Source organism: Aythya ferina (genome assembly GCF_964211825.1).
Source record: "Aythya ferina genome assembly, chromosome: 4".
NCBI lineage: Eukaryota > Metazoa > Chordata > Aves > Anseriformes > Anatidae > Aythya > Aythya ferina.
Genome location: NC_140300.1, coordinates 45,502,815 through 45,528,528, shown reverse-complemented (window position 1 = coordinate 45,528,528; position 25,714 = coordinate 45,502,815). Strand labels below are relative to the sequence as shown.

Below are 25,714 nucleotides of genomic sequence, written 5' to 3'. Positions count from 1 at the left end.
CATAGAGATTTGGGAATTTGGTCCAGTGCTTCCCTCAGCCTTTGCAAACAGCTGGGGAAGTAGACTTGGACTTGTACCTTGTGCTGTCTCTCTAGGAAACAGCAAAATGCCTGAAAGGGTGGCTGAGATTCACTTCAGCCATGGATTTTTACCTTGGCTTTACACTGCGCTTGCAACTGGATCGATGAAATAAATTGGCCATAATGATGTCAAAATCTCTGAATGCTCTTCTCTGACAAATTCAATTGCTCAGTAAAAATGAATTACAGGAGAAAAACTTCATGATGTGCATTGCCTTGTATAGAAAAAAATATATTTTTCTCATTTTAAATCGTTTCTTAATATTGCCCACAAGGTGTTACTGCATTGATTTATTATTATCATCATCACCATCATCATTACTTTTATTTCTAAGCTGCTGCTTCTTCCAGATTCTCTTATGCACACTTTGTGCTCTTGTCCTAGGGTACAAGACTTTGCCTTTCTCCTGATCTTTTAGGAAGAGCTGTGCACCTTGGTGGGGCTAACAACGAACGTATAGAAACTGCGAATAATTAACCCGTAGATCAACCTCTTCTCACAAGTGCATGACCACGTAAGCTGGTAAACTCAGAAACATGTGCGTGGCTCTCAAAGGATAAATATTTCTTTCTGTGTGACGTATACTTGACAAACACCCAGCAAGTCTGGAAAAAAAATTGACTTTCTAGATGACTCCTTACAAACCTAAAAGCTTACCTCTTGACCCCAGTTTTTAAGCTTGATACAGCGCAAACATTTACCCTGAGAGTAACATAGCCACCAGCACCAGCACAATCTTGGCAGAAAAGTCCTTGCTGATACTTATATCACCATAAAATCCACTCATGCTGAGTGAATTAATTACTCACTAAGCTGATAGTTTTTAAGACAAAGCAAGATAAAAACAACAAAAAAGCCAAACAAATAAAAATCCAAATACAATCACAACGTCTGCTGAAATGTTAAAATAAGAATGGAATAATGTTTGCAGTGTTGAACCTTGGCTTTTGGATGAGTTTGTTGCTATCAGATTTCAAAACACATTGGCGCCTTCAGACTCATACAGGTTTCCTGCAGTGCTTTTCAAAACGCCTAGCAGCCAGTCCCAATAGGCCAGAGCCTCAGACCAACTCTGCAAACTATTTAGCACCTGAATCCCATTTATTTCCACATAAATGTCTCAGTTCCTCAATCATAATTTGGAAAACTGTACTTCTCTGCTTCTCAGGAATTGTTTGATGGAGTTTTTAAATAAGACTTCTGAAATCTTTTAGATATGATGGCAAGGAGAGAGCACAGAGATATCCTGGACAGACCAAAGTGAAATGAGGAATTAAGTGACAGAGATTGCCAATTGCAAGAAGAGCTTTGCTTTGGCTCCTGGATATAGATAGACAGATAGCCAGGCAGATAGATAAAATGTAAACACACTATTAAAAGCCCCAAATTGCAATCCATAATCTGTAAAACTCAGCTAACAGTGTGCACACTGAACCAGGCTCAAAGTTATTCTTAATTCATTATGCTGAATTTTTCCTTAGTGCCATTATCAAATCATTTCCATCGTACACTGGAACAGATAAATAGCAAAACTCAGCAATCCATACCAGAAGTTATATATATGGAAATACTGTCTAATTTTTGGAGAAAACATTTTGTACCAGCTCACTGGCTCAAGACAGATGGCCCCATAAACCTCTCAGCGATGTATAAAAGCTAAGGTTGTATTTGAAGTGTTCCAGGGAGCACATTTCACACACATGACCGAGTGCTGCAGCAGAGGAGCAGAGGCCATTCACCACAAGGTTATGGGACATGAGCTGAATGCCCCATCTCCTGTGCATGACATAGGATGAGACTGAAGTGAAGAGCAACAGCAAGTGACTCCATCGGTATTTCCTCACCTACAAGGACCCAGGGGGTGATGCTGAAACCACAGCTCAGAGAAGCTGCACACTTCAAGCACACTGAGCAGAAGAGCCCAAATTTATATACCTAGTGGTGTATAGCTATTTATATGCCTCCCTTCTCCATTATTAACCTATGCACTGCAAACATCAGGCTTGATATGACATATACTCGTTTACTGGCACATCTCAAGGGAAGCCTGTTTGCTTCAGTCGATGTATCCACAACTGTTGACTCATATCTTAAGAGACAGACAAGCTATACAATGCTAAATGATTATCAATCTTTTCCAGCTTCACAACATTTTGGACCTATCTGTAAACAAGCTATCATCCCCAGTGCTTCAATTCGTAAAAGCATAGCAGAAGGCAAAGTATAAATAAATATGGCTACCATATGGTACTTCACTTATGCCCTTGTGAATCAGGCACAATAAGCATTCTGTCCTCTGTCTGCTTTGGAAAGGCCTTGATTATTTAACAACACCTGGAATGCGCTGCGTTTGCACATCAAAATTAATCTCATGCCGTGAGACATCACTTTAAATTGGAAAAAATAAAAAATAATAAAAAAAAACATATATATGTGAGAGAGAGGGAGGAAGGGATGGAGGGAGAGCTTTCCACATGTCAACACATTATTGCAAACAGGGCCACAAGACATATGCTGCGGCATGGGGCTGGGAAGTGTGGACCTGAGGTTTTTGCTAATATTTCACTTGTATAAGAGATTCTTCTGTTTTAATAGAGAGAGAAGTACATAGCTGAAGCTAGCAACTCGCTTACTCATCGGTTCAGAAATTTCCCAGTGTTGCTATAAATGGATGCTACGGTTTCCTTCATTAAATAAACATAAAGCCAGAACATGCACCTGTCCAGCCGGTGCCTCTGCCCCAGGCTCACCTTGTGCTGGCCCAGTGATGCCTGCAGTGGTCCCTGGGCTCAGAGCCATGTCCTGCCGTGATGCTGGTGCTGCTGGGCTGGGGTGGCAGGAGGAGGCAGCCACTGGTCTGATGGCAAAAGGGCACAGACGGAGGTGGGGATCTAGGATGGGGTATTTCTGGACAAGTAGCCTGTGGGAAGAAGGTGGCATCACAGAAGTCTCTGGAATATGCTGCTCAGGTTTCCCCAGGCACATTGCTGGGAAAGTCAAATTAAAAATTATCCATGCTATTTAAACTTAGCCCTTACAGGTAAATCTTGCAGGGAGGGATGGTCTTGAATGCCACTGCTGCACAGCACATTTTTCTCTGACTCCACGAGCAGAGTGACTGGCACTACTTAATGAGCAGCAACAGCAAAATGTCCTGATCTCTTCTGTCGGCAGCACTGCTGGGCTCCTGCTCCTGCATGAGGAGACACGAGCAGAGGTCTGTGCAGGTGACAGCCCCCACACTCATTAGCTCTTGGCCCTCCAACTCCTGAGCTGTGTGATGTGAACTCTCAGGGACAGGGACAGGCTGACTGACAGTCATTTCCCCAGGCATCTGCTGGCAACGGATAAATGCTGAACTCAAATCTCACTGTTTTGCAGATCCTCAGGGCAGTTATGGGTTTTTCCTCCTAGTCCTGACTATACCCACTGATCTTCAGCTCATTTTCATCCCAGTCTGCCTCTTCCATCTCCATGGCCATGCCCCTCATCCTTCAGGTGGGGCCTGGCTCCCAACCCAGCCTGAGCTGGACACCCAACTGTTGTGGTTTAACCCGGCTGGCAGCTAAATACCACGCAGCTGTTCGCTCACCCTCCCCCCTCCCTCTCTGGGACAGGGGAGAGAAATGGAAAGTGAAGCCCGTGAGTTGAGATAAAGACAGTTTAATAAGACAGGAAAATAATAATAACAAAATAATAATAACAATAATAATAATAATGTTACAATGGTGAAATAGGAAAGTAATAATAATATGTACAAACAAGTGATGCACAATGCAATTGCTCACCACCCGCTGACCGATGCCCCGCCTAACCCCGAGCAGTCCGGCCCCCTTCCCCCGGCTAGCCACCCCTATATATTGTTTAGCATGACGTCAGATGGTATGGAATACCCCTTTGGCTAGTTTGGGTCACCTGTCCTGGGTCTGTCCCCTCCCAGCTCTTACTGCACCCCCAGCCTGCCTGTTGGCAGGACAGAGCAAAAAGCTGAGATGTCCTTGGCTTGGTATAAGCACTGCTCTGCAACAATTAAAACATCGGGGTGTTATCAGCACTCTTCTCATCCTAAGCCAAAACACAGCATTCCACCAGCTACTAGGAAGAAAATTAATTCTGTTAATTCTGTTAATTCTGAAACCAGGACACCAACCCACCCTCCACTCTTCTCCCCCTGTCCAGCCTACTCTTACTCTCAGTTTCCCTGCCCAAGTACTCCTGTTCTCTCCTGCCTCTGATCCACCTCCTTGCACAAGAGTTTCCAGCTCCTACCTAGGCCAGTGGAACCTAGCTCTCTGTGTGTGGCCGTGGCTGAATATTTCTTGTAGAATGGAGAAGAAATATTAGGAGATATATACTTCTTATACTCATCACTTTGATAGAGATAAAGAAACCACGTTTTTCTGTTGCTTTGGTGGCTGTAGGATATACATTCCACGTTTTACTCTCCCATATATATATATATATATATATATATATATTTCATCTGGAAGGCACCATCTCATGAAAAAAGGCATATAACACAATAGAAATTGAGTGTGGGATCTTGAGGACACTCTGGAAGACTTTGTGAGTTCAGAGTCATGAAAGCCATAAATGTTAATGCAAGTGGTCCACCAGAACATATTCAAAGTAGAAACAAAAAAGGATTTCCCCATTGTGGCTCGTGACTCACTACCTAGCTGTAGCCATGGTAGGCAGAAGAGCATTCTTGCAAGGCTCTACAAGCCCCCTGGGACTGCGGCAATGCAGGGGAGTGAAACTGCTTCAGAACAAAACATATTTTAGGAATTAAATAACTTCGGCCCTTGTCCATAGTATAAACATCCTCTTTTTTTTCTTTTCCTAGTGGTAAGGGTAAAAATGCCAGTAAAATGTAGAGGTCTGTTCAGAGTGTCTACTTTCATGTTGCAAGAAGGCTCACACAGTGCAGAGAGGATGGCTGGAGAGCAGAGAGGCCATTACCAGGGATAAGATAGACCATGCTGGATAGATCATGCCCAGAGAAGTGACATGAAAGGACGAGAAGGGAGAGAGAAAGTGATGAATAAAAGGAAAGGATGAAAATAACATTGGACTGGCCACATTTTTGAGGGTATGATCATTTTAACCACAGACTGTCAAATAACTGACTAAGCCAGAAACACTTTGACAAACACCCCAATACAATACATTCCTCAGTGTTACCTTTGATTTCAGGTCTTTAAAATCTGGTGCTTTAAGAATATATGCCAAGTATGATAACACATATAGATAGATTTCCATCATCTCCCTGAGCTGTTTTTGGCCTTTGAAGCTCTAATAACAATTACTGAGTGTCTTCTGGACATCTGAGCTGCTAAGTCTCACTTTACTCCACACCTATAAGCTACATTCCATGTAAAGTCTCACTGCCTTCTGGGTTGGTGAGTGTCACCTTTCCTATTAATGTCTCCTATAGACTCCACTTTTGCTCCAGCCATTAATAACAGTGATTGTAAGAAAAAAGAACTGGCCTGAATGTCATTCAGAGAGGTTCTCAGCCATGGGAGTTGTCCTCCAGCTCAATTTCAGGCATTTCAGGCAGCATCAGTGAGGGGTTAAGTATCTCACAGAGTAAGGACCACTGTGTAGCAGGAGTGACTTTTTTTTGGATGAGATTGCCAGGATTCCCTAGCTTAAAGAGGGTACCATCATTCTTTGTCCTTTTTTTTTTTTTTTTTTTTTTTTTTTAAACCTTGAATTTTCTGCATTGCCTGTTTGTTCGCTCTCTGGACACTGCCAGATATACATTTTTAAGCCCTCTTGGCTTTGAGACATCTTTTCTGCCTTAATCAGTAGATGCTTTACTGGATATAATTATGACCGGAAACCCTTATGTGCATGTTAACATAGTTTGAAAAGCAACTGAATATCTAGAGTTTGGGGGTTATGGTTATAACTTACTATCCTCTCAGTGATTAACAGGCTATTCCACATTTGCCCACAATTCCACTAATCTTCTTGTAAATGCCGCTCCACATCCCCAGATTGTTTTGCCTTGCTTAGCTTTAACTCATCATGGCTTTTAACTCTCATTTTTTCCTGCTAGCAGTAACTTAGGGAATGTTCTTGTGTAGCTGCCACCTCTGTTTTCCATTTCCAGAACAGTTCATTTGTTAACCTCAGATTTTTTGAGCAGTCCCTTGTGAAGCCACATTGGGTTTTTTCATGTTCTTTGCATATTTTTTTTTTTTCTCAGAGGAATTTTAATCTGTTGCACCCTAAATTCTCATTTCTTATTAGAAATCTCCAGCTTGTTTTCACACCCTTGGATTTGAGGTACTTCTTCTCATTGTATCCAGACCACTAAGACTCTGATTTAGCTAAGCAGTTAAGGATGTGCTTAATTTAAAGAATGTGTATAATCCTATCCCTGTTCAACAGCACACATATATCAACTGCTGCTCCAATGGGACAAAGGCACATGCTGAAATTTACTGTAAATTTGTAAAACTGTCTATTCCTGAAATCTAATCCTCCAGTCCTACTGCAACACCTTCTGGCTCCTAAACAGTTTTTCTTAATTAGACAAAAGGTGATTTTGTAATACTCATTTGCTTTTATCCTTTCATTTCATGGTGCTTGTTACTCTCTGACCTTTAAGATCACTGAGCTTTTTACATCCCCTAGAGAGAAGTAACCACATGTTTTACCATATTGGCATAACAGGCTATCATGCTCTTGCAAAGCAAGAGCCTCTTTATACACAGTAAGCAAAATTAAGCTGACTTTCTAGACTGATAGGATTTGCATTTGTGAAGGATCAACTGTGAAGGCTCAAACTTACATGTTTGTAAGGCTTTGTATGGATGCAGAAAATGCCCAGAGACAATATGCTCCCAGACCAGACTTTGCGTTTTTTCTGTAGTCAGGTGACTTTTTACTCTGTTGTAGAAAATGACACCTACCATGCACATAGAAACATGTTTCCATGAGATGAAGGAGCAGAGAGAGACCACACATGCCCCAGAGTGGTTGATCATCATTTCCATGCTCTCAGTCACTGCTCCCTGCAGTAATTTGTCCCCTCCTCATTGCAAGAGTCAAATCAACTATCCTGAAAGAAAGAAGTTGTGATTCAGTACCATAGTACTGTCCTGGTGACTTCTTGTTTTCACCCCAAGCTTCAAAAACAGTCATATTTGTTCTAATAGCCAAACGCAAATTGAAAAGAAATGGAAAAAGAAATGACAAGCAAATCTTTTCAGGAATGAGCTTTGCTTTATTAATTAAAGCTGATAAAGTAAGGATAACACTTAAGAATTTTGCACCTTGAGGTAATCAAGTAAGTCTGAGTCCTCACACTCAATCAGACGCACTACTTACAGCTTCATTGACTGTCTCCTAAGAAATATGTCACTTTGCTTCTTGGCTACACTGTTGACTCAGAGTGGAATGTGATTTCCAGGCAAAAGGCAGAACAGAACACAGACCTACTTGATTCCTGGCTTGATGTTCTGTCATTGGCTTAAAAAAAAAAAAAAGCTTTGGTTTAATTTTTTTTTTTGATGTTGTTGGATTTTGGAGGGAGAGGGTATGTAGTTTTGCCTCATTTCTCAGTATTATCTGTTAAAAGTATTGTGCAGCTTGATGCTATCACCCACACCCCAACAGCACTTTAGCACTTTATCACTTACTCCCTTTCAACCAGAAGAGAAATTTCTCTTGGTGTTAATAGAAGTGCAGTCAAGGGCTGCACAGGACCCCTCTGAGAAGAGAAGTACAGAGGAGTTAGTCTAAATTAGGGTTTGGGTGGTTTTTTTAAACAAAAAATAAAATATTTTATTAACTTAGGAAATGATTTGGAAGAATTTGCAGTCTACAAAGCAGGGTAATGTCCTTCAGATGGTACAATTACCCAGACAACTGGAAAAACTTGCATTTGCACAAATAAGGCATAACACTGAAAAGCTGATAACAATGTAGGAAGTTACAGATAGGTATTGCCCGTCTAGGGAATAAAGGGTGAGCGTATTGCAATCAGCAGCCAAACTTGGATAACATGATATGTAACATATTAAATAAAGATGTTTAACATTTCTTCATAATAAAGTAGAGAAGTCATAAATCACAAAGTACTGAATCCTTTGGGTACCACAATTCTACAGGTCTGAAGACAAAGAGGAGATCAGGTTTCATTCTCGTCCTCATTATAATCTCTGCGTAGTAACCCTGAGGTCAGGGAGAGAGGTGAGAGTCTAAGGAGGTAAGCCTTCAATGGGGAAGGAGTGATTTTGTTTTAGACTGCTATGATTTCTTAAAAGAAGATTCTGCTGCCTGAGTAATTCGGAGCATTTTGCCTCAGAGATCTGAAATAACAGTGAAATTGGTAATACATTAAGTAATTCATGGATTATTTTGTAACTGAGACTGCCCTTTAAATTTATCCACTTTCCCTGTAAAACGTTCCCTTCCAAGAACTAATTACTGAGTCATTCCATTCCCGTGTCATGTAAGTACTGTTTCTTTCCATTTCCAGGGTTTTTTGTGTCTGCATGCACCATTCCTGTTTCTCCACACTAGCACACTTTGGCTACTCACAGAAAGGTAGATGGGACTATTCAGACCGACTGGCCATCTTGCGTCAGAGGGGAATTAGCAAGCCCTGATAACTGCCTATTTGCTATCGTTCACCTAATCATTTCCAAGTACTTCTGAGCCACGAAAGCTTTAAAATGTCTCACGCGGTTGGTATTTTTAACCTTCAGTAAGAGATGCAGAAACAGCTTAGCCATCGTGCTGTAGGTCATACAGGCAGCAACAGAGAGGGACCCCAAAGAAGCTGATACAGCTGCAGCATTCCAGCCACTAGACAACACCACCTCCTTCTGGAAAGGAAAGTCAGCAACATGGTTGTCCAATGCAGGGAAAAAATAAAATAAAATCACTGCAACTCCTTGAAAACAGTTGCGACACAGCCTTCTTCCCTAAGAACTGGGAAATAAAACGTGAATTGGGAAATTCACCTTATGAGTCACATGCTATGTACATGTATTTCTACATTAAAATGAAAACAATAAGGTGTTTAGAACTTGTTCTAAAAGAAGGACGCATGAAGGATGTGCCTAGGGGCTCAGCTGGCCTGAAGAGCCTGTGTTTGAAGCACGATCACCGCGACTACAGAGAAACTGGGTAGGCACGTGAACAAGCTTTTTCTGGCCGATCAAGATTGAGTCTGCTTTCTGGTTAGGTTTCACAACCCATGAGGCTGTCTCTGGTACCCAGCCTAGCCAGTGCAGGGAGAGCTGTACTGAAGGGTATGTGTGAGCACCTCATCCATCTGGTCTAGTGCCACAGTGAGGAATTTTCCGAGAACACAACCTGGAGGCTGCTTTTGAAGTTTCAGACCTATGGGGAGCCCAAGTGAGCAGATTGTGTCCAGAACCCAGGACGTATGGAGCTGAGATCATTACAGTGTCATTCCTACCGCGGAGAGCACTGAAAGGAGTCCAGACTGTTATTGCATAAGAGTCAAGCGTTTTCCTGGCAGTGACAGCGAAGAATATGAAAATGTTGAAACTGAATTTATTCTCAGTTTCAACATCATCTCTCAGAAAGAGTCAACCAGCAATGGAATTTCACGGGGGAAAAGCTCCTATAAAACTAATAGCTTTTCACTCTCTCTCTGTCAGCAGATGATTAATTCCTGGTGCTGGAGGTGCATCTGAGTGACTTAGAAGAGCTCTGGAAGTCATGAGGAAGCAAGAGGGGTTTTGACAAAGGCTTAATCATTCTATTCTCAGGACTTGTCCCATCCAAATCTCCACTGAGTAGAAGCCAGCAAGAATTTTTCCTTAATAAAGGCAAAGGAAAACGTCAAGATAATCTTCGTTTGCATCTTGGGATCTCACATGAACAAGAAACTAAAGCAAGACAGATTAAAAATGATTTTTTTTTTCAGAGTCAAGATGCCTGATGTTAGGCACCTAAATACGTTTTTTGAAACTTGTGTGTATACTCCTGGTGCCAGAATAAACTAGCTGCTTGGGGCCTCTGAAATGTATGCCACATAGTCTGACACATTAATTTAGAGTCATGAATTTAATTTGAGTGACCCAAGTTAAAAAACTTTCACTAAACAATTCACCAGTGATTACAGGGGAAGAAAAAAGGAAAAAAAAAAAAAAAAAAAAAAAAAAAAAAAAAAAAAAAGTTCTATTTCCTCAATCTCCCTGCTCCTATGTTCTGAACAAAACAACACCCAAACACAAAACCTACTCTGAAGCCCCAGCAAACTGTGGCAGTTCTGAAAATGCATTCCCTAGCCCCCTTTGCTAACTTGTGGCAGTCACTGCAAAGTAGCTCTCAATATTTGTGATACTCCTATATCAAAAATAGTGCAGAATAATGGAGAAAGAAGCAGATTTAAAGATATTTCCCGAGCAACCATTTATATCAAGTACCTTCTAAAATCCCTCTGTGCTAGAGCTGAGAATACAGAGAATATGAAAACATACCATACTTTATCACTCTCTTCAGAATTTAAAAATATTAAGAATACAATATAGATCCAGCATGTATGGACATAGATTAGAATATTGTAAATTTTTACTCTATTTAAGTATTTTTATCATTTTTTAAACTGCCCTCCAAACATCTGGAAATTTTCTTTAAAAAAAAACAACACAGTCTTTTTAGCAAGCGGTAGAAGAGCCAAAGCTTTCTTGCCAATCAAAACATTCTCAAATACTGATTCCATTTTTTCCAAAATTTCATAAATATTTTTGAAAAATCCTCATGATCTTTCTTTCTTTTTTTTCCCCAAATAGAAAAGTTTGGTTTAAACAACACTGCCATTACAGACAGAGAAAGTCCTGCTCCTGAGGGAGATATTTAATAGTCCTCGTACACGTTAACCATTTTCTTTCTTCATTGCCCTTCATTCAGTCCATATGTTTGACTTCTACAGTGGAAAAAGCAGGTGTCCCTCAGAACAAATTGCCTGAAGCACCTTTGGAGTTGCTCTATCTGACATATGATCTATACATGGAACCTGGTTGACATGCTATGGAAAAAATAGCTTGTGATCACCTAATTAAATACTGTATAATCATGCAAGCAACCTTCACTCGGCACAGGAGGTTATACTAGGATGACTTATCAAAACCATTTGTCTTACCGAGCCTACTTCCTTGATCTTGATCTTTTTGTTGCTATATTTGGTCCCCTTTCTGCTGGTCCACCTAGAAGGTCCACCTATTTTCCCCAGGAAAAATATTTCAGTCCTTCTGTCTGCAGACAATGCCTCCAAACTCATTTCATCATCCCATGCTTTTAGCGTGCTGTGACTTCTGATGACAAAGTTATCAATGGGACAGCTAAACAGGAACACTTTCCAGATGGTGCAGAAGGAATGCCACAGCTCTCTTCCTCCTGCTCAACCCTTGCCCTTTCTGGAGGCAGATCTGCTGCTTCTTCTTTAACCTGTTCCTTACCACTTCACAGTTTGTGTAGAAATGCCCATCTCCCTCAGATTATTTCTGTCTCCCACACAACTCAGTGGTACTGAAGCCCTGCTAGACTAAATCTCTACATTTTACTTCCTCTAAAAAGGAATTGTCTTGTCAAGAAGTATCAGTTAACCTTGGAAAAATCATCTTTGATAAACTCCTGTTTTTTTTGTGTGTGTGTTGGGTTCTTTTAAGTCTATTTTCTACTTGCCTTTCTATCTCTGTTTTCTATTTTTTTCAAATCCTTGCATACTACTGAGGTCACACTAATAAACTGCCCAGATGATTTTTTCCTTACTTCAGTAGAGTGTGTTACAGGCACTATCCCCAAGTCATAAATTGCTACCTTTTAATTAATTGAATATTGAAAATCCTTTCTACCAGACCTGCAATTTCCTGTGACAGATCTCAGACCGTTATGACATGGACATTAGCCAGCTGCTCTTCCACCACAAACATGCTCATTTGTACTTCTATAGCTACTCCTGTCTATGTTTGTCTCCATAGTCTACCTTATAACATATAGCCTCATCATAAAATTATTCTTTAGTTTGAGGTCATACTTTGGACTACATTGATCTTTATTTCTTTAGCTGAGGGAAGAAGGGATTTCTTTTGCCCCAGCTTCTAAACAGACTCAAGAAATACACTCATTTTGTAAATGGTCTTGACAAATGGTCACGCATGTCTTCAAAGGGTTCAGATTGGCCGCTGATGGCAATGACCATACTCTACATTGCATTATGTGGCAGGAAGGTCCTACATACGTAAGCTCCAATCTGAAGCTTTTTTTTCCCCTAGAATTGCCCCAGAATGATAATCAAAAAACATTTGGTCCAACAGAGAAATTAGAATCATTCCAACATTGATTTCAGCTATTAATATATCTGTCATTTTGACTTCTTATGTCAATAGACTGACCAGAAACCATTTCAGTGACTATCTACCTAACCTGCTGTAGCATTCCCAGAAGAGTTCCATCTGAGTAGAAAAGCCTGGCTTGCTGACATGCCTGGGGCCAAACCTGGTATTTCTGCAGAGCACTTCTTCCTCTTCCAGTTCACCTGGAGCCTATGCAGACAGCACTGTGCAAGCGGTATAGCCCAAACCCACCCATCACCTAGCAGACAGGAAAAGTACACACAGAAAATATATGAAAAGTAGAGACAATTTAATGATCATTTTATGTTTCTCATGGGAAGGGCCATAGACAGCTATTCATTAAATCCCCAAAACTGTTTTCCAAATTTTTCTGTTTGAACATGTAAGGAAGATCCTCCCTTCTCTGTCTCATTCTCCTTCCATCTTCACCATGCCAAAACCCCAGATCAAGCTGCATTTAAGCAATATACAAGGAGCAATTTCAATCCACTTAATATGCGTAACCAAATAGCTCACTACTCAGTATATTCCAAAGTTTGGGAATGCTTGTGAAGCTGCCACATAGCTTTCAGTGCAATGCAGAGCTCCGAACTGCCAAAGAAACTGGAGGTTCTTGCCATTAAATTGAGGTCCAGTGTGTCACAGAGTGCACATTGTTTTGACTAATTAGAACCTGGAAACAATTTCTTATATATTTTTTTATTATTATTTTTATTTTTTGTAGAACTGGCAAGTAACCACTGAGAGACCAGATTCACTTCTCCGCATTAGTACTGAAAGAGATTTTCACAGTGGGTTTGGCCCTCTAAGAACCATCTGCCCTATGATACCATCTCCGCTCCTAATTTCCATATATTAAATTTCATTTTAAAACAGCTGAAATGCAGGATGCTTTTTTCCTCACATCACCCTTCTGAGGAAACCATTGCTTTTAGCTTCCATAAGGATTTTATGAAAGACTGAGAGAGCAAGACGTCCCCATGACAACCTCTGTAACACTGGTCAAAATGGCATATTTTTAGCCAGTGCCCAGCACATTTTATGTTTAAACTAATCACTATGTCTGTGAGCCATATTCCCGTGACAGATGCCTAATTTGGCAGCTACATGACAGTGTTCCCAGGTGCTACATGCTACAGCAGAGCTGGCAGCAGGCTTTTGTGTCAGGACCTTCTTGGCACAATCACCTCCAAGTGCTCCATCCCTCTAATGATTTTGATTGCCTCTCTCTGCATCTTTTCTAACTTCACGATGTACTTTTGACGAGAGCTACACAGCCTACTTGAGATGCAGCGTCAAGTGGGAATTTGGTCAGAGCGAAAATGGGAGCTGACTTAACAGATTTGTGAAGTAAAGTAGCTGTAAATAAGCATGTGCAAATGTGAATGCGCTAATACATTTGTCAGAGCTTGCTTCTCTCCTGTTGTTGCAACCATTGCAACAGAGCATGTTTTTTTGGATTGGTAAGGTATACCTTCTGATCATAAGCTATACAATCCTAATGACCAAACAAACCAAACTGGGTCAGTTTAATCCCTTGAGCTCTCCTCAGACAGGCTTCCTGATTACAAACAATAAGTAGGGCAGCACCTCTTCACTAGGAAAAGACAGAGGAGTCATAAATGAGCGTACAGAAGCCATAGGCTAAACTGTCTTATTAAAATGTGTTAAGCCTGGCTAACATGCATTATCAAGCACAGCCATCCCCCAGTGGCCTCAGGCATCCTGGAAAAGGGATGCCAGTGGGCTTCTCCTCCCACAGTGCTCCCCACCTCCCCTCGCCAACACCCCTCTGGGGGGACAGGCAGGGCTTCAGTACAGCTAGAGGGACAGACCCAGATGGCAGTCAGACACACCAACCCTGTGGTGAGGCAACCTAACTACAAATGCCACCAGGCAAGTACAAGAGTTGTTGTACTACAACCCAAAACAAAACCTTTTTTTATTTTTTTCCCCTTCTGGCATGGCAGTCTATATTTTGTGAAAAACTGGTAATTTGCAGGGCAAGCAGACAGGTTTTTTTGGTCAAAAACACAATATTTTTTCAAAAAGTGGGCTTTAGTGAAGAACATTTGACCAGACCTTCTTCCAATTTCCTGCTCAGAAAGCCTGTCTCTCTCTCATTGCCCCTGGACTCACATATGCCCGAGACTAGTGATTCGGAGCCACCTCTCACACTGCTTTCTAGCTTTGGTCTTGTCAGCAGAGGGGAACACAGATATGCAAAGAGAGAGAGTAGACAGAAAAATAGAACCCTTTAAAAAGAAAAAACAAATAATGAATCCACACAGGCAACTTAGAAATGAATTACTACAAAATGATACTGACAGATGTCCTCAGAAATAGCCCATGGTGGGGAACTGGCTAGTCATACAGAGCTGGCTCTCCTTAGTCCCGACTATTGAGCTGTTTTGAAGCTAAAATTGCATGAAATATTTTCCTAACTTTACTTTTCCATGTATATAATAACTATCCACACCACAAGTGTGTTTCACAATTGCAAAATGGGAAGAGGAGATATACACAAGACACTCTGTATTAAAATGTGATTCATGCTATGAAAAACAAATGAGAACCCTGGATCTGACCTAGTTGTGAAGTAATTTCAAGTGATAATAAGACACCAATGATGAATTTGTTAAATCTGGAGTACATGTGGAACTCATCTGAAGCCTAGAGCCCCAAAATAAATACACTAATTTCAAAAGTGATGCAATGTGACATTTGGCCCATAAGCAACTTGCAGAGGACAGTCTAGCCTGCAATTACATTTTTTGTAGACATAAGTTTGGGAAATTTTTAATGCATATTAATATTTCTTGTTTACATATTTGTTCAGTGAGACAGCATTCTCTTCCCCAGTTTAGAGACAGCAGAAGCCACACTGCTGGGTATAGTAAAGTATCTACCCAGTGTAGATGACACATACAGTGTATGAGTCTTTTAGCTCAGAATAAAGACAAAGACAAAAGCCTGGCTTTATGCACATGATAATTATTATGAATCAATCTAACATTTCTAATATCATGTTCAAAAAATGGCTCAGTCCAATCTGTACTATAATTGCGTTGTCAATATGTCCATAACAGGCCTAAAGCAGTTAATCATCTGAAATCTTTTCCAGCACTGCATTTCTATGATTTCATCCCACCAAGTATGTGCTGCCTTGTTCTGAATCAAGCTCCAATGTGCCCAGCATGTCCTTCATAGATTCTGTCTAATCTCTTCTTGAAAGACCTCAGTGACAGCAATTCGGCTACTTCCCAACAAAGCCTGTTCCAAAATCTAAGCCTTCTGGATACGTCTACACAGTATCTCTGTTTTACATCTACTACATATTTTGTATTTATAGTTCTTTGTAGTTCTTTGCAATATTCATTACTTGTTTTTATGGACATGATTTTGCAATAATTTAGCCCTTTCTCGTACTCTGAGTTCTGCCTATTCACTGGGTAATGAACTTATGGCTCTAAGATGGACTTCTTTATCCTGTTCCTAGAGCTAGGAGCATACAAGTCAGATGTGCTTCTGGTCAATGAGACTCATCTATACATAAAAGTTATTTCAGAAGAAGCTAGAGCTTGAACCAAAATTATTCTCTGATAACTCTTTGACTAGGCAAACCTTTGGTGGCTAAAATAGAATATCAGTTTGCATCAGTTAGTTTTCAAGAACAGGAAAGCGAGATGCATCCTCCTCATCATCATCAACAATATAATTTACTGTCAGTCTGCTTGCTGCCAGTTCTGTTTCTAAAAGGTTTTAACTTTACATAACTCAAGAACATTTGTCTGATTAAGTTAACAGAAACTTTGGTCTCTTTGTGTAGCCAGCAGCTGAAATACATGAATATTGCCATATAATATAGCTAATGTCTAAAGTTGAACCATTTTCTATTCCTTAGTTTTTACTTTGTCTCCACAGCATTGCTTCTTTTCTTTCCCATAGCCTAATATTAAAGGTAAGAGTTAAGCTGTCCTTTTATGCCAAACACTGATAATTTGTCAATAAAGGAGGAGGAACACAGATTTACTAAGGAGGCAGATGACAGACTCTAAAGTAGTCTGACAATAAAAGGAGAAGATTCTAAATTTTCAAGGACTTTTAGAAAGTTATTTTAGATGGCCCAATGCAAAGAGAAATCAGGAAGCAGGAGGCATATGGTACATTGCAGCCATTCACAGCACAAGGCAAGACAACAACCTAAGGGCAATGAGAAGATTTTTATACTGCTGAAGTGATTCACAAGTCCTCCAGTAAAATATTCCATGTCAGGACAACAGCCTGACTTGTTGGCCTCTGCTGATTCATACTCTTTCAAGTTAATACTGAAGACAAAACAATTGAAAACAAAGTTTTGACGGGTAATTAGATGTAAGCCTATGACTGTCTGGCCAAAACCCCATGCAACTCTTACTAAAAAATAAAAAATAAATTACTCCCTTGCATTTACCTTTCTGTCTGCAAATAATATGTTACTGCTGAGACTTAAATTCCAGATAAGCTTGTGGAAGGGTTTTCAGACTAAATTCACCTTTTTTGGATATTCAAATGCATGATATGTAATGAACGTGGGACCTACCTACCCTAAAAATCTCAGAAAAAAAAAAAAAAAAAGAAAAAGAAAAAGAAAAAGTCCATTTAATCTTAAATAAGTAACTTATAGCAATCATTTTCTTATCAGTGTTTTTCGGAAACTAAAACCTGTCTAAAAGAAATGTTTCTATTGATTTCATAAATCAGGAGACACGTTAACTTTAACATCATCTCTGAAGACTTGCCATGCCTGTAATCAGCCCTTGTCAGTAAAAAAAAAAATTCCCTGCCCACAGATACTTGATAAACACAGCCATTATAAATATGCAGTTCTATATTTACAAAGAACTTCACACAAGACAAGTATTGTGTTGCTCCATCACCCCCTGAAAATCTCTCTGTTCTGGAAACATTAATATTTCCTTCCTATAAAGAATATCTCAGAACAAATTATAATTCCAGTCCAGATGAAGTTTCAGAACAAACAGGTTTAGCACTGAAAGGGCTGAGGAAAGGCAAACAGTATGTTTCACCCTCATCTATATCAAGTCTCTTTTATTGTAATTTAGTATTGTACAAAAAACACAAAGAATTTAAAAATCTGATGTGCAAATTATCTTTCCATCCATACAAAGACCACTTTACTTTGCCAGAAGAGTACAAAGAAGACCAGGTAAATGAAAAGCAGCCCAGCATTTATATATGAAGTCTATCTCCTTTCTTCTTGTCAACAGGATGAAGCTTATAAATAATACCGTAAGACACATTTTTATAACACAAAGCCCACACGCATGCCTTTCTCTACATAGTTGTTTGCATTTCTATTATTATGACATATACAAGGGTAAGAGTCAACATCTCACATGCAGACATCATCCTCACATCCTCAGTTACAGGGATGTATGTTTAAAAACTGGCCTGGGCTCAGTATCACTCTCTGGATCTCCACAATTACTACACCAGAACTGCAAGCCTCGTCTCAAGGTCACAACTCTAAACCACTTCACTGCGTAACATCCCCACAGCTACCAACATACCAAAGACCCCACCGACAGGGTGCAAAGAGGCTCACATTAGTTTAAATTTCATGGGCGTTTTCTGCAAGATCTGCAGACTCGTTGTGAAGTCCAGAAAGCACAGAGTGCCCTGAAGCAGGACAACTACCTAGCAATGTGCACTACCCTCCCAATGGGATGGGATTATCCCCTCCAAACACAACCTCTTGCAGGAGGCCCACTGGAGCAGGACTCGAGCTGCCCTGTCCACATTGGGACTCCTCACAGTGCTGCCTTCTGCCTCATAGGCACAGCCACCACGAGGTGGACAGACTTTGCACGTGTCTAATAAGTCAACATTATGATGGGAAAAGTTCACCCAATGCCAAGAGCTCCAGCAGAACTGTATAACACTTCATTTGTGTGCTAAAAGCTCAACAGGGATTTAAATGAATTAAATCCTTGTGCACAAGAGAAAGTTAACTCTTGATGAGGAAACATTTTTTATCAGTAGGGCAGAATTAGATAGGATATAGTTCTTTGAGTGCGGTTTCATATGAATGAAAATAAATGACTGACATACCATGTCTCTGAAAGTTTCTTTTTCATAATTTATTTCTTCTCTTTTGTTTTATGAGCACACAGTGCCACCAGGGTCTTCTTTTTCTTCTGGGTAGCAAAACCAAAGATAAATTCTGAAAACAGAAGAAATAAATAATATTTCAGAACACTTAAATTCAAGGCTCTCTCTCTGGTTTGACTTGAAACAAACAAATAAATAAATAATAATAATAAACTTGTTACGAAGTACAGTAAAATTTTGCCAAGTCTCTTTAATGACCCAGAAACTGATTATGATGTACTGAATTTTGCAAGTTAGTAAATCTGCCCACATGCACGACCACAAAACAAAGTGTTAGGACTGCTACCACCAGGATTTTTGTGCAAAATTACTTAGATCCCATGGCAGAATGATTCCTAGGGAAATTTTTTGTTGGCTAACTGGATGACACCAACAGCATATAAATCAATTATTTGTAGACACCACCAGATGCTCCTTCAGCGGAAGATTTCTGCCAGGCATGCTGCAGAGGACTCCACTGTCACCCCCGGCTCTCAGAAAACCATGGTGAGACCAGAGGGCTGCCACCTCCTCTCACCTCTGTAGTCATCAGTATAATTGCATAGGAAAATAATTGTTCTTTTATGCTCCCTTATGGAGCAGAGCAGGACAAAGTCAGGGAAGTTGCTCTCAGACACATCATCCTTGTTTTTCGTTAGCACAAGACATAAGCAGGACCTAACCCAAAGTCACCACAAGCCAACTGATATCCATCCACTCAGTTCCCTGGGCTTTTGAGTGGGACTGAAGACAGAGTAGCACAAAACACAGCACCATTATTCTTCACACACCAGTACACCGACAAGAGGTCACAACTCTTTTAAAGACACTCTTGCTGTGTCTACCAAAACCAAGGGGTCTTAACCATAAGATAGGACTGAAATGGGAGGGAAACTGGTTGGAAAATGAAATTATATTTGCTATTGAAAATCCATTTTTGCTAACCAAGTTTTTCTTGCTTTCTTATTTAAGTGTTTTGTGTTTCCCTTGTCAGGAAGCACCAGACCTTGGGAACGGACGTGCCCTTGGGTAGACTCATGATTTGTGATGTTATTTCTGCAGCCTCTGCAGGTCTTCTTGACAAATTTCTGTCTGAATTGCACTCCTTTCTGAAAGAAATACGCTTGTAAGTCAGTCAGGGTTTACAAATATCTCACCAAGTCAAGTGAAGTCCAAGTGGGTGAAAGGCAGTTTTATTTTCCTGCTATGAATTTTTCAATCACACCTATTTTTATGTTAGCAGGGGAAACTGCTGTGATTTAATAACTACAAGCCATTTAACAAACATGAACTCAAACAAGAACTTGTAAAGAATAAAAACAAATGCTTCACTCCAAAAGGTATGTTTTCCTTTCAAACATGTCTTCCGTTAGAATAGAAACATAAATTTAACTGATTTTTACATGATTTTATTTTTTTTTTTTAACAAAAAGTTATTCCCTCCCCCCCATCCCAGATGGCTAGATGTTGACTCAGTGCAAGGAACTTGGGAGGTTATACAAACAAGAACCTAGTTTGACAATCCATTATAACTTGGCTAATACCCCTCTGTTGCCAATAACCAAGTCTCTGCTAACACTTTCATTCCTTTCTTTCTTATTTTTTGCTGAGTACATTGTGCTCTGCTCAGCTGAATCACCAGAACTTCACTTCTTTTCTTTTCTTTTCTTTTCTTTTCTTTTCTTTTCTTTTCTTTTCTTTTCTTTTCTTTTCTTTTCTTTTCTTTCAACAGGGCCCTTTCTTTTAAAGCCTCTTATGGGAAAAATACTTATTTCTCAAATGCAGCACTTGAAGGGGTTTGCTTCTTGCAGGTGAATTTGCAGAAATGTTGATTTTAACAGCGGTGGCAGGCATGGTTTTCCCTCTGCTCCCCCACTTCCAAATGGCAGTACCGTGCAGGGAACTGGTGCCCAGCTGTGCCACCCAGCTCCGCATGTCTGCCCCCCAGCACTGCTTGATCAAAAATCCCAAACTGCAAGCTGCTTTTGACAGAGATGCCAAAGTCTTGAGTCTGCCTTATACATAGTGCCTCAGTCCTAGCGGAAAACCTCCAAACAAAACAATCCTGCTAATTCAGACTTCCTCATAGGCTTCTTTATGGAGACCTGAAATACAATTTTTAAAGAGGTATTGTTGTGTGTTTTTTTTTTGTTGTTGTTGTTTTGTTTTGTTTTTGTTTGTTTGTTTTGTTGTTGTTTCTTTTTTTTTTTTTTTTACTTATTATTATTTTTGGTTTACAGGGAGGGGGGCACAGCATCAGCCTGCTGGCTCACCTTCTCCAGAACCTGAATCCAGGTTCTCCTGGGGGAAGCCTTGGGATCCCATCCAGACCCGTGGCAGCACAGCAAAACAGTCCAGCCATTGATTCACAAGCCGCATGGCCTCGTATGGAGAACACACAGTTCCACGCTGGCACCTGCCTGTTAGTCTAGGTGGCTCTGGAGAGGCTTTGGCAAGCTGTCCCATGCAAAGGACAAGTTCCCAGGGTCTGCCACCCCAGGAGCCGCGTCTGCAAAGGAGCCCGCCGGGGCGCTCCAGCCCAGCAAAATCCAGCTTTGTGGTCTGGAAACCTCCAGAACAGGCTCTCTAAACATATGGTGTTATTTTCACGGCACTTGACATTCTTCTAGGATAGTTCAAATGGTACATTCATGTTCCCAAAATTATGTCACTGCTTTCTGCATTTAATGGCTATAGTTAATCATCGCTCACAGCTCTCCCCTGTTCTTCTTCCCCTGTGAGAACACCGCGAGACGCCTCCAGCTGTGCATACTTCACCCAGGACTGCTTTGCACACTTTCTTTGCTCCCACTCTCGTATCATCCCACGGGGCTTGGGACTCATGAAAAAACATGCAGTGGTGGGGGCACGCAAGCCCTGTGCCTGCCAGGCAATGCATTCCCCCATGCTGATCTCCCTCCAAAGCGTGTCAGAGCTGTGCATCTATCAGCGTGCCTCACCTCATGCTGGGCTAAGGTAAGTAAAGCTTGGCAGGTTTGCATTTCCCTGCAGAGTATTGCTACTGCAGGCGGGAGTCCCTCCCAAGCTGATGAATGATGACTACTCCCGACTGGGGTCTCTTTGATGGAGCAGAGCAGGACTGAATAAATAAACTTGCCTCTGTGGGAATCAAAACACTTCTGAAGATTTTGTAAGCTGAAGTTGAATACAGGAGCAATGGTAACATTTTGAAGAGATCCTAGATGTTCAATGGAGGAGCTTTATTTATCAGAGAAGTGGCTTATGAGCTCTGAAGCTTATTCCTACCAAAGCCCTCAGATGTACAGTCTTAAATTCCTTAAACCCCTACAGTCCAAATGGCAGGAGGGGCAGCTCCCAGACACACCAGTGGTGCTGGGGACCACACTCCATGGGGCTGTCAGCCGGACGGGATGTGCTCCTAACTGCATGGGCAGAGCAAGTGCAACTTCTGCTGCAAAATAAACCAAAAAGGACCTACCTTGTGAGGCACCTCTGGCACCGTGGAGAAGGAGAAGGGTCCAGCTTTGGATGGTGGGAGCATCCTAAAGGGTAAAGAAAGCAGTGGTGGAGCCAAGTGGTCAGGGAGCCAGGAGACGTGGAGGGAGCCAGAGGAGAAAGCAGCATCCAACTCAGCAAATCCCTTAAGCATGTGTTTAAGTGCTTTGCTAAATCAGGACCGCAGGGCATCCACACGGATGGCCCTGGCTATCTTGGGCTATCTGCTAGCACCCCACAAGGGGAAGAGGGGCAGCTCGGTGCCCTACAGCGACGGGTGGCAGCAGGTAAAGACAGCGTGGGGACGTGAGCAGAGCCCGCAGCCTGCTGTAGCAGAGATGGTCTGCATCCAGAGGGCTGGTCCTCAGAGCAGTTCACTTCTGTGGGCAGTCACATTGAGTTATTACCGTGCGGTATCTTTTCCCTTTTGCCATGCATTTTGTGTGTGTGTGTGTGTGTGTGTGTGTGTGTGTGTGTGTGGTTTTTTTTTCCTTCCACCCCCCAAGGTTGTTTATTTCAAATTTCCCATATCCACTGTCGATGGTGGAAAAGCCGTAGCCTACATGTGTTGTGCAGATCCCTGGGCCCACCTCCCCCCTCCAAGGGTTTCAACAACAACTGGTTGTTTTCTGTACAGCAAGAGGGATTACAGCCCTGTGGTATCTTTCCGCATTCTTTGAAATCTTCCCCTCTCTCGGGGGAAGAATCTGTTTCTGATGTTAATGTGGTGCTACGTGTTTGTAAAGCATTCTGGTCCTGCCTGCTGTCACCACAACAAGATGATAAATTAAGAGTTTCATTTCAGTTTAATTTGCACATGCAGATTAACAAAGGCAGAGGACAGGGCAGGGAAGGACAACGGCAACACTAATATCTCTGCCTCACTCACTTCACTCGTGTGTGTCTCTGGGGGCTGTAATTGCTTTGTCCTAGTGTTGATACACAAAAAGCAAGAAAATTGAAGATTTAGTAGAGTCGGTATTATTTTGACCCAGATATTATGGAAGGAGAGAGTTTAGGGAAGACTTCTTGGCAGCAGAGCTAATGCAAATCCTTCCCATTGGTTTTAAGTTTCTCAGTGCTGCAGAAAGCACGATGTGCTGCCTTTCTGAGGTATGCCCCTCAACCTCATTGCTGAAGGGTGGTGGATAAACAGCTACCCCAGTGCTGAGTGGATGGGAACACAGATGTCAGCAGGCCCTCACAACGTGGGCACGAGCCCTCCCAGCGTGCTCGGAAGGTGACAACCCTGCTATTGCTGAAAGCACACTGGTCTCCAGCCCCACAGCCCATGGGGAGCTGGGAGGACACTATACCAGCCATGGTCACACTCACGGTTTCCACGTGGAGAGGTGGCCTCATGGTTCTTCTCAGGCATGACCTTTGTGGAGGCGAGCCAGACTGAGGCCTTGTGGTGACTCCTTTTGAAGGCAGCTCCGTGTGTCCACTTGCCACACAGAGGAGACCCCAGTCCCAGGTCTACAGCAGAGAGGAACAAAAGGGTGTGAGGAAGAAGAGGAAGGGCTCTGACAGCAGAAGGTGCAAGGCAGCCCTTAAGACCTTAGGAGACAGGGTTGCCTGAGCCCTCCTCCAGGTTTCATCCCCAGAGCGGTGGCTTTGGCTCTTCCCCTTTCCCACCAGACAAGGTGGTTAGGATGCTCCTCAGCTTGGGTGGAAGCAGAACACGGCAGTCAGGTGCTGAGCTGCTGTGTAGGTCCCACACCACACCTGTTAGAAGGAAGAGATGTGGCCAGATAATGTTATAAAGAAAAGGACCAGAACAGAGACCCCTCGGATCTCAGCACGACAGCTTAAATGGACCAAAGTGTTAAAAATGGAGGAGCCACGTCTTGGCTGCAATGTATAAAAACTGTGCTAGGCATCAGGAACTTTTCAAAGAGTGTTAATTTATAGATGCTTTTCTAAGGAGGACAAGTGAGTATATTACTTTTCTTTTAAAGTGCAGCTGCAACAGCAAACCACACACACGCTGTAGGTTTTATAACCTTGCTAATTTTCCATAAGTCTTGGGAGCTATTGGTGGTAACTATAAAGCTATTTTGTTTCAAGTGAAGAAGAAAAAGAAAATTAAAAACAAAAGGATTTGCTTTCAGAGTACAACTAATGGCTGAACTAAGGAGGTATCGACTGATCTCCACAGAATGGCCAGCAATAGCAGGGAGAATATTGTATATAATTTACTCAGCATTCAGCTCAATGAATTGGATTTTTAATCTTATTCCCATCCATATCAATGGGAATACTGGACACAAGTGTGCAGGGACAAATGACAACCTACGGAAATGCCAGATGAATCAGTAACCATTTTGGCTGCATGCAGAAAATCTGTAGCCATCAGAAGAAAGATCCTGGAAGTATTGCACTGGTTGAGGTACTCACATGGAGAGGAATCAACTCCCAGCTCTGCAACACATTTCCTTCCTTTCATATTCCTACTTGTAACACGGGCAGCTACAATATAAGTTAGTGAGGTGTGCAGGAAATTCAGATACTGCTCTGTGGAGGAGCACGTAGATACCTAGACTTAAATCCTCATCTTCTGTTCCCATCACCACCTAAAGCACCTACCAGCCATTTTATTTTGTGCCAGCTCTCAAGGCTTGGAATGATGCTTTTGTTCCACAGGAGAGGAAAACAAAGTTTGGCATGGCATCATGCCAAAATTGCTCAGCATCAAGGTACAGCATAGAAGACTTTAGTCCATCTTCCAATTTTACCAGCAGTAGAGGAAGCTTTTGATTTGAGTCAAGAAGAGCAGAGCTCTGACTGCAGGTTTGCCTAACTACCTGTACAAAAGGGGTGAAAGCAGCTTTCTCTGCAACTGAAACATTTGCAGGGGGCATAAAATGAAGATCTTCTGACCAAGTTCTAACCACAGTCCACATCTTTTAAGAAAATATTTTAGCTGTACCTTAATATGAGACAGGAGGGGAAGTCTGCACAGAAAGGTTTATATTTACCTTTAACAGACTGAAAATGGAACTGAAGATTTTCTCCCTTCCACTTCTCTGCACTTTTGTTTTTGCTCAATGGCTTCAGAAAAAAAATTAAAATTAAAATTAAAAAAATCACTGTCAAACCCCTATGGAGGTCCAAAATGCTGTTCATGTTCCAAAATCACCGGGAGAGCTCACATAATAAAATATTTGTTGGAAAGGCACCAGGGCATATTAAGTATAGAGAGGCAGCCTTAACTCTCACTTTCCATACTTTCATTTGCCTGAGTCAGAACCTTAATGTTATTTGAACTATACCCATATTTTGGATTTAATGTAAAGCATTTCTTCACCTACACAACACCATTTGTTTTTTAGTCCCACGTGTTATTATCTCATTAGTTGAGTTATTTTAGCTTCACTTAGCTTGCAGGTGATATTGCCAATTTGCTACCTAGTCATAAAACTATGTATCCTTTTATTGTCATTGGAGTTTTACAAAATATGTGCTAATACTACCATACCAAGATATATTTTACTAGCTGAAGAGTACATACTTAAGCATTTCATTACCATAATAAAAATGAAATTGTATGAAGAGAAAATTGTAGATTTTTGTATGCTATTCTCATTTTGTTCAATGTTATTCTAATTTTCATTTGCTTCTGATTCTATATATAACCTGATTAGCAAACA

The 25,714-nt window shown here is 41.3% G+C and overlaps 1 protein-coding gene across 10 annotated transcripts in view; it reads right to left on the bottom strand.

The window, feature by feature from the left end:
* Positions 1-25,714, bottom strand: part of LOC311436374 (uncharacterized protein) — an 80,849-nt gene that overhangs the window by 23,065 nt on the left and 32,070 nt on the right. For 2 of the 10 annotated variants that reach the window (XM_084518491.1, XM_084518490.1), the window contains exons 2-6: positions 25,043-25,115; positions 23,397-23,540; positions 22,045-22,108; positions 19,591-19,693; positions 18,546-18,657 (exon numbers count right to left, since the gene is read on the bottom strand). In XM_084518491.1, coding sequence (XP_084374617.1) covers positions 18,568-18,657; positions 19,591-19,693; positions 22,045-22,108; positions 23,397-23,540; positions 25,043-25,115 — 474 coding nt within the window. In that variant the 3' untranslated portion in view covers positions 18,546-18,567. Of the gene's footprint in view, positions 1-2,964; positions 3,002-6,955; positions 7,157-18,545; positions 18,658-19,590; positions 19,694-22,044; positions 22,109-23,396; positions 23,541-25,042; positions 25,116-25,714 lie in introns of those variants that run through there. The other 8 variants (XR_014692780.1, XM_084518492.1, XR_014692781.1 and 5 more) reach the window with 5 other exon arrangements.